Source organism: Colobus angolensis, unplaced genomic scaffold (genome assembly GCF_000951035.1).
Source record: "Colobus angolensis palliatus isolate OR3802 unplaced genomic scaffold, Cang.pa_1.0 Scaffold182, whole genome shotgun sequence".
Lineage (NCBI taxonomy): Eukaryota > Metazoa > Chordata > Mammalia > Primates > Cercopithecidae > Colobus > Colobus angolensis.
Genome location: NW_012114955.1, coordinates 4,055,956 through 4,065,355, shown reverse-complemented (window position 1 = coordinate 4,065,355; position 9,400 = coordinate 4,055,956). Strand labels below are relative to the sequence as shown.

Here is a 9,400-nt window from a genome sequence, read left to right as displayed (position 1 = left end):
GTCTCGGCCTCCCAAAGTGCTGGGATTACAGGCTTGAGCCACCGCGCCCGGCCTATTTTGTATTTTTAGTAGAGACGGGGTTTCTCTTTATTGGCCAGACTGGTCTGTAACTCCTCACCTCAAGTGATCTGCCCGCCTCAGGCTCCCAAAGTGCTGGGATTACAGGCATGAGCCACCGCACCTGGCCGAATGTGATTTTTAGAGAGCCTTTTATTCTCAAAAATGTCTGGTTTGGACATTCAGTTGCTGTCACTGTCATAAGACCCTGTATTTTCTCAGCCCTGCGCCTGACCCCTCCTCACCCAACTCCATTCCTGCTTGTCTTCTTTCGGCTCCTTTCCCTACTCGGGGGCTTTGCAGATTCTGTTCCTTCTGCCAGGGACACTTTTCCTCCCATTCTTCACAAAGCATTCTCCTCGTTACCCTTCAGGGCTTAGCTTAACCGTCACTGCAGAGATGCCTTTCCTTCCCTCACTGGACATGGTCCCTCCCTGCTCGTCTCTGCATCGTTTCCTTCCTCACTTCCTCTGTGTGGTAAGCAGATTTGACGGTGCTCTGTCCACGTGTTTAGTCTCTGCCTCCCTACCGGAGTGTAAGCGCCTCGAGGGTACAACTCTCTGTGTCGTGTTCACCATTGTGTCTCCACTGCCTGACACAAAACCCATTTCCTCAAGAAATGACAGGTGAAGCCGCCATGCTGCATGTAGTCTGGGCACTCAGCCTTTCTTGGCACAGCTCACCTAGTACTGAAATAGTAATTTGTGTAATTTCAGTTTATCATCAGTTTCTCCTAGATTTAACTTCCATGAGAACAGGGCCCATGTCTTTTTTTGCTTAAGCTCAGAACAAGGCCAGGGCAGTTCAGGAAGCATTAAGTCTGTGGAATTTTCTGTAGGCCATGTGCCTGGTTGCTGGGGAGGAGGAGACAGGTGTTCCTGGCGGCTGGTTCTGGGGTACCATATTGAGAAACTTAAGGAGGATGTGCGTGGGGCCGGACGGGGAGGGCAAGGTGTGCATGACAGTCTCCACGTGTGGTGGGCCTTGCTGGCCTGGCCTCCCCTTCAGCAGCATTTCGCTTTTCTGACCCTGCTGCACTCCAAGCTGCCCCCTTAGAGGTTTCTTGAACCTCAGAAAATTCGGGATTTACCAAAGACCCAGGCCTTCAGCAAGGCAGATGGCAGGGCTGCGAGCAAGACCTCTGAATCCTGGGGAAGAGCTGGAGAAGTGTGGTGAGGAAGCCTCCCAGCCCTAACTCCATCCTGTGTTGTCTTTGCAAACAGCAGCCCCGCCTACTAAGAACCCATCTAACACAGCAACACTGAAAACCACTGTCAGGCAAAACCTGGCTCCAGCATCCAGTGTCACCACCGTGACTACAGCTAGAGTCCAGGAGAGCACAGTCTCCGCTTCCAAGGCCATGGAAACCTCAGCCCCAACCAAGGCGAGCACCCTTAGTGCGTCCAGTGCCTCACCAGGGACTACAACCCAGGTTCCGCAAACCTCAGGCCCAGTCACCACTACCGTGGCTATAGGATGCTGCTCAGACAACTCTACTACCGCCATCAAGGGCCCCAGGAGCACGCAAGGTGCAGACGCCACTACAGTTGCAATCTCCACGACCACAGTGAAACCTGACACCACAAGCAGCCAGAATGGAGCAGAAAATACAACTAACTCTGGGGGTCAACACAGCCACAGTGTGACCACAGACCTCACATCCACTAAGGCAGGACATCTGACGACCCTTCACCCTACAAATCCAGTTAGCCCCTCACAACCCACTTTGACACATCCTGTGGCCACCCCAACAAGCTCGGGACATGACCATCTTATGACAGCTTCAAGCAGTTCAAGCACTGTGGCTAGCCCTGGCCACATCTTCACAAGCCCAGGGATGACCACCACCCCACGTAAGTAATTGCCTGGCTTTCTTCAAGCACCAAGAAACTTTTCAGGGCCAGGCATGATGGCTCATGCCTGTAATCGCAGCACTTTGGGAGTCTGAGGCAGGTGGATCACCTGAGGTCAGAAGTTCGAGACCAGCCTGGCCAACATGGCGAAGCCCTGTCTCTACTAAAAATACAAACATTAGCTGGGTGTGGTGGTGAGCGCTTGTAAAGCTACTCAGGAGGCTGAGGCAGGAGAATTGCTTGAACCTGAGAGGTGAATAGTTTCTATTCCATACCTGTTTGTTTATTTTTGAGATGGAGTCTCTCACTCTGTCACCCAGGCTGGAGTGCAGTGGCACGAACTCTGCTCACTGCAACCTCCACCTCCGGGTTCAAGCGATTCTCCTGCCTCAGCCTCCTGAGTAGCTGGGACTACAGGTGTGCACCACCACACTTGGCTGATTTTTTTTTTTTAAGTAGAGACAGGGTTTCACCATGTTGGCCAGGCTGGTCTTGAACTCCTGACCTTGGGTGATCTGCCCACCTTGGCCTCCCAAAATTGCTGGGATTACAGGTGTGAGCCACTGCGCCTGGCCAATACTTATTTATTTATTTATAAGAGCTGGTCTTAACCTAGTAAATCAATTTCAAAATCTACCTGTGGATCATGAGCCTTAGGATCATGACCCATCTCAGATCTGTGGACCCAGAATTTCTGAGTGCTCCCTGGTGATGTTGCTGTGTATCAGCAGCATATGGTCTGAGGTCAGCAGGCCACCACTCCACAGGAGGGTGCCACGCAGTAGGAGTGTGGGCTCCGGCTGAGATAATCCTGGATTCAAATCCCCGCCCTGCCACTTGTTGGCATGGGAACTCGGGCAAATCACTGAGCTCCTCGGAGCCTCAGTTTCCTTGTTGATGAAATAGGGACGGTGACGATTCCTTCCCCAGAGGGTTGTTATGAGGATTCAGTAGGGAAGTACCTTTGAAACACTTAGTCTCTTGCACACAGTAAGTGGTTGGTGAATGTTCACTGCAGCTGCTGTGACTTCCTTTGCCGGGTTATTCCACTGGCTTGTCATAGGAATCAGTCCACTTCTTCCATCTCTGTGGGAAGTAAGACCAAAGAACCTGGGAAAACTATTAGAGCGAGAAAAGACTGTCCTCTTCTCACGAGGGTGCACTCATCTTTGCCCATTACCCTCGTTTTCCCAATGACAGCGCCGTCAGTTATCTTGCAAAGAACTCAACAGACCTCCAGCCAGATGCCAGCCAGCTCTATGGCCCCTTCCACCAAGGGGACAGTGGAACCCACAAGCCCGACAACGGCATTGAGAATGTCTCCCCTGCCAGAGACCATGAGCTCCAGCCCCACGGCAGCATCAACTACCCACCGATACCCCGAAACACCTTCTCCCACCTTGGCTCATGGGAATAACTGGGTAACTCCGGCGGGTGTGGGGCAAGTATGAGAACCCAGACTCGGGTAGAAGGGGCTTTAAGACAAGCGTTTCTGTTCTTTCCTCCAACCCAGGGCCCCTGGCTGGGGCTTTGAGCAGCACTTGCCGTTCGCTCCTCCCTCTCCCTGGTTAGCCTGGTCCTGGCTTGGGCTGCCCTCAAGCCACGCAGCCAGGACATACCTGGCTCTGGAATGGGTCCAGCCATGCCTCTGGCTTGCCATGAACTCCTTTCTATCTGGGTCACCCCTTAGTTGGGGGGGAAGTGTCAAAGATTCCCTGACTATGAACCCAAACCTTAATCTCAGTGGCTTCTTGCAGACCAAGTGTGAGGCTCCTGAGATGCCAAGTGAGAAGCACCTCATCCTGAACCTCACAGGAAACGCCCTCTGTGTGAGTAGCTCGCGGATCTGAGCCCCCAGCTGCAGGCTCGCAGCAGGGCTGAGGGAGGGAGAGGGAATGCATGTTCTTTCTAAGTGCATTTTTAAGGCGCATTCGCTTTCTGGCCCTCATTTCTTCCTAGTAGGAAGTGGTCCTTTCCCATCTTACAGAGCGACAGACCGAGGTTTAGACTTCTCTGTCAGGACACACCCACAGGACTGAACCCCCTCGCCCCCCGGTTTCCTCGGCTTTCACTGTGTGACTATTCCCAGTATGCTGAGTTGAGGGACCCTGATCCTAGTTCCTGTTTGCCCTTAGCTCTGGGAGTGACTTTGGTGAGTTGATCTCTTTGGGTTTTAGATGTCTCAGTTGAAAATGAGAGGTGAGGCCAGGTGTGGTGGCTTACACCTGTAATCCCAACACTTTGAGAAGCTGAGGCAGGAAGTTTGCTTGAGGCCAGAAGTTCAAGACCAGCCGGGGCAACATAGGGAGACTCCATTTCTACAGGGAGGAAAAAAAAAAAAAAAACAGAGAAAATAAGAGGTGTAGTCTGCCTGAGTCTCTCGGCCTTAATCGTCTGTGGCTTCACATTTCCCGGTCCGTGGACTATCTGAGAGCCTTGATGGATGAACAGTCCTGGGAGATGCTCCCTCTAACCTGAGGAGCTGACGGGATGGGTGGGAGAGAAAAGGGCCCAGGAATGCAGGAGCCACTGCCAGCAGTTCTCCAGTCTGGGTGGGGTGTGTGTGTGTGAGCACACCTGTGTGAGGGAGGTATAGCAGTGTGTGAGCAGCCTTCAGGCTGCCGGTCTCCCTGGGGCCAAAGGCTTTGGTCTGGGGATGCGCCGTGCACACTCGGTAAATAGCTGCTGAGTGCTGTGGGTGCTGGAGATGGCTGGCTCACTGCTGCCCTCTCCCGGTCAGTGCCGGTTTTTTGCAGCCACCCCCTAGGAACTAGAACTAGAACAGACTCGAACACTGTGTCTACAATAGGACGGAGAATTTGGGCTTACAACACTTTAATGCTGCCTGAATTTTCTGCAGTTGTTTTCTTTTGGGTGTCCATTATGCCAGCATTTTCCAAGTGAACTTTACAAAAGCCTACATCTTGACCAGAGTTTTAAAAGGCAGTGGTGTTCTCCTAGGGTTGGGCTTATTGGACAAGGCAGGCATTGCGTGAGATGGGCTCTGGGGATAGTCAGGTGCCCGCCCAGCCATTCCTCAGACCCTCTTTTTGGATGTAGCTTGGCAGGCTGTATGATTGCTTGTGAGAAACATTTTTTTTTTTCCTTGCTAGAAAAGGAAGATGGAAAACCCTGGATCCCTTCCTGATGTCAGGGTGGGGAATTAGTAAGCTTAAGGAAATTCTGGTAGAAACCTTAGGGGTGGTTTGTATGGGTTCTGTGCCAAGCCATCCCTAGAGTCCTTTTCTTTGTCTTAGACATTTATTGTGGAATCAGGTCAGAGAAACCCCAGGGAGGGGTGCCCCTAGATGGCACGGCAGAACTGGGTAAAAAAAGCTGCCCATACTTCTCTCCTCATCCTCAGCCCTAAAGCCACGTCAGCCATAATCTTTCTTCTTAGAGCTAAATAAGACTCCTCCAAGATATCCTAGGGGTAGCTTCAAGATTCCACCTGTTCCCTTACTCAGTGGAGGCCCCTTCCCCTGTCAGCTTGTCCATGTCTTCAGAGCCAGAGGCTCTGCCTAGGGCAAGGGCACGTGGATTTCAGCTTTGCGGGTAGAGACCCTTCTGCTGAGAGCTGCAGCCTCCTCACCTGATTTCCCTGAACTGGGCATGAAAGGCTGGTGAATGGGAGTTCAGGGGGAATTGGAGTCTCCCCCGCAGGTTGTGGGGTGGGGTCGCTGTGCAGTGCCCCCACTCTAGCCCTTTCTAGGAATGGAGATGGAAAAGACCCCCAATCCATGAATAGCTTGGAGGGAAAAAAGGGGCACTAGGGTGAAAGGAATGAAAGGTGCAAGCATAGACCAGATAAACACAGTGCGGGGAACAAGCTGATGGGAACGAGGCAGAGGAGGCAGCAACTGGCCCAGGAGAACCGCGCGCAACCCTTGGCTCCTGGCCGGCCGGCATGGAGCACCAGCTGGGGCTGGAGAGGGAGGCAGGTTCTAGAAGAGCAACAGATGTTCTCCCGACGTAGCTGGAGGGCAGCCCTACAGGCCTAGGCTGCTGTCACAGTCCCCGCGGAGTCACCTGCGCTCTCCCCACCATAGGCAGAGGGCCCTCCAGATGAGAAGCTGGTCACGCTGATATGCCAAGCAGTCAAAGCCACCTTCAACCCGGCCCAAGATGAGTGCAGCATACGGCTGGCACGCGTTCAAGGAAGTCAGGCAGTGGTCGTCAAAGAAATCACTATTCACAGTGAGTGGAGGGCAAGGGGGACTGGGCGGAGGGCAAGGGGGCCTGGGCTGAGGCCTGCATGGGTGGGAATGGGGGCGTGCAGGAGCCACATTGGAGGGTGGGTCACAGTGGTGCCCCTTCTGTTCCCTAAGAACTGCCAAGCCACACCCCCTCCCAGGTCACCCAAGAGACACACTCAGGAGACTGAGATACCTGCATCCCTCTCTTGGGGTACAGTCCCCGTCCCCGACTGCCTCTCTCTGGGCTGGGCCATTGGACAGCGTCTCCCTCCTCTCCCACAGCTAAGCTCCCTGCCAAGGATGTGTACGAGCGGCTGAAGGACAAATGGGATGAACTAAAGGAGGTAAGCGGCCCCCCAAGTGTGGGGACGGAGTAGAAGCCCCTTGTGGGAGGTCTGGTTGCTACCCTCTCTCTGTGGGGAGGAACCCCATCACGTGCCTGCATGTAGACGAGGGTGGTGGAACAGACCCCAGCAAACTGCAAGCAGAGGGGCTCTGCAGTGAAGCCGGGGGGCTGATAGAGAGAGGGTGCCCCCAGACTGTTTTCTGCCACTTCCTGTGCAGGCAGGGGTCAGTCACATGCAGCTGGGGGACCAGGGGCCACCGGAGGAGGCCGAGGACCGCTTCAGCACGCCCCTCATCATCACCATCGTCTGCATGGCGTCCTTCCTGCTCCTCGTGGCGGCCCTCTATGGCTGCTGCCACCAGCGCCTCTCCCAGAGGAAGGACCAGGTAAGCAGCTGTTTGCGGCCACACAGAGGAAGCAGCCCAGGTCACCAGAGGAACCCTCCCCTCGTGATTCCCAAGTTGCAGAAAAGGAAAAGGGAGCAGGCCCTGGACCCTTTCTAATGGGCAGAGGCCATCCCTGATGGGCAGCCGCCTCAGTCCACAGAGCATTACAGAGGCAGTGTGGCAGAGGACACGGCGTGGGCTTTGGAGTCAGGAAGCCTTACTTTTTATTTTATTATTGTTATTTTTTTCAGACAGTGTCTTGCTCTGTCACCCAGGATGGAGTGCAGTGGTGAGATCTCGGCTCACTGCAACCTCCACCTCTTGGGTTCAAGTGATTCCTCTGCCTCAGCCTCCCCAGTAGCTGGGATTACAGGCATGCACCACCATGCCCGCCTAACTTTTGTATTTTTAGTAGAGATGGGGTTTCGCCATGTTGGCCAGGCTGGTCTCAAACTCCTGACCTCAAGCAATCTGCTCGCCCCAGCCTTCCAAAGTGCTGGGATTACAGGTGTGAGCCACCACGCCCAGACTGGAGTCAGGGAGATTTGGTTTAAGTCCTGGCCCTGACCTTGAGAAAGTCAGTCAGATGAGCTCTTTGGGCGTCAGGTTCCTCATCTGCATAGCAGGGATAACCTCCTTGCAGAGCTGGTCTGAGGATTAATTGATAAAAGCAGGTCTAGGTGTTCCTGTCTAACCCAAAATTTTTCCGCCTACCTTACTAGAATTCCCGCCATGACGGTGCCACCCAGACCCGTGGTTCTCACTCCTGCCTGCACACTGTGGGGAACTGTAGAAAAAATTCCCTTGCCTGACTGCCTCCCACACCAATTCAAACAGAATCTCTGAGTCCATCAGTGTAGTTGTTAAAAAGCTCCCCAGGTGATTCTAGCATGCACTCACGGTTGTGTTTGAGAGGGACAGAAAGCCCCTCTGCCGGATGGCTGCTGTCTGCGGCAGGGACGGTTCTAGAGACAGCGTACCCATCTTAGAGAGGGCTCAGTCACCCAGCCCAAGAGAGGTCATTTTTTAATGCTCTTTCCCCATTCATTACAATAGGTGAAGTAGGTGTCTGGAGAGGAGGTTTTGGGGGAAGGGATGGAGGGGAGGAAAGAGCTTAGAGGACTCTGGAGAACAAAGTCCATCTCCACTGACTTCACCGGTCTGCCACCAGGGTGAGGGTGAGGGGCAAGTCTTTGTTCCAAACTAGTTCCGGGAAGGCTGAGAGCCAGAATGACCACCAGGAGCAGCCAGCCCCACAGGGGAGCAATGAGGGCCTGCTTTAGCTACAGTGGGGCTCCGGAGTGGGAGGGGTACATGCGCTATATTAAGCTCCGAGCCCTCTGAAACCCCCTTCTCACTGGTCACCTTCCCCACTCTAGCAACGGCTAACAGAGGAGCTGCAGACGGTGGAGAATGGTTACCATGACAACCCGACACTGGAAGTGATGGAGACCTCTTCTGAGATGCAGGAGAAGAAGGTGGTCAGCCTCAACGGGGAGCTAGGGGACAGCTGGATCGTCCCTCTGGACAACCTGACCAAGGACGACCTGGACGAGGAGGAAGACACACACCTCTAGTCCGGTCTGCCGGTGGCCTCCAGCAGCACTGCAGAGCTCCGGACCGACCACCCCAAGTGCCGTTTGGACGGGGAAGGGAAAGACTGGGGAGGGAGAGTGAACTCCAAGGGGTGTCCCCTCCCAATCCCCCCAGGGCCTTAATTTTTCCCTTTTCGAGCTGAACAAATCACATTCTGTCCAGATTCCTCCTGTAAAATAACCCACTAGTGCCTGAGCTCGGTGCTGCTGGATGATGAGGGAGATCAAGAAAAAGCCACGCAAGGGACTTTAGAGATGAACTAGTGGAATGCCTTCATTCCGCAGTGAGGTTGCCGAGACCTGAAGAGGGTAAGTGACTTGCCCAAGGTCAGAGCCACTTGGTGACAGAGTCAGGATGAGAACAAAGATTCCATTTGCACCATGCCACACTGCTGTGTTCACGTGTGCCCTCCATCCAGAGCAGTCCCGGGCAGGGGTGAAACTCCAGCAGGCGGCTGGGCTGGAAAGGAGGGCAGGGCTACGTCCTGGCTCAGTGGGATCTGACGACCTGTAAGTCCAGCTCCCAAGTTTTCCTTCTCTACCCCAGCTTGTGTACCCGTCTTCCCACCCTCTGTGTTCTTACCCCACCCTACACTCAGTGCTTGTTCCCACTTACTCTGTCCTGGGGCCTCTGGGATTAGCACAGGTTATTCATAACCTTGAACCAACCCATTGTTCTGGATTCTGATTTTCTCACATTTGCCTCGTGAGATCGGGGCTTAACTCACACAGGTCTCCCTGTGTGAACCAGGTCTGCTTAGGGGGCCCATGTGCAGGTGGAGAGAGAAACGGACACTCTTCAGTCCAGGCTGGTGTCTCAGGGCAGCTGATGAGGGGGTCAGCAGGAACACTGGCCCCTTGCCCCTGGCACTCCTTGCAGACGCTCCCCACGATCTTCTTGGGCTTCCATTTCCACCAGGGACTACAATCTGCTGTAGCTACTGAAAGCAGCGTGTTCCTTTTGTTG

General features: G+C 54.0%; 1 protein-coding gene across 1 annotated transcript; it reads left to right on the top strand.

Moving 5' to 3' along the window:
- Positions 1–898: 898 nt before the first annotated feature.
- On the top strand, positions 899–8,685 carry PODXL (podocalyxin-like). The gene is made up of 8 exons (XM_011939637.1): positions 899–1,034; positions 1,281–1,910; positions 3,111–3,331; positions 3,668–3,739; positions 5,960–6,107; positions 6,389–6,450; positions 6,671–6,838; positions 8,218–8,685. The coding sequence occupies exons 1-8, from the start codon at positions 899–901 to the stop codon at positions 8,413–8,415; spliced, it is 1,635 nt and encodes a 544-aa protein (XP_011795027.1). The 3' UTR covers positions 8,416–8,685.
- The last annotated feature ends 715 nt before the right edge of the window (positions 8,686–9,400 follow it).

Coding starts and splice junctions, on each gene's coding strand:
- PODXL (XM_011939637.1), top strand. CDS start 899: ATGTGCCTGGTTGCTGGGGAGGAGGAGACAGGTGTTCCTGGCGGCTGG. Junction 3,740..5,959: donor TCACAGGAAACGCCCTCTGT/GTGAGTAGCTCG, acceptor TCCCCACCATAG/GCAGAGGGCCCTCCAGATGA. Junction 6,108..6,388: donor CAAAGAAATCACTATTCACA/GTGAGTGGAGGG, acceptor CCTCTCCCACAG/CTAAGCTCCCTGCCAAGGAT.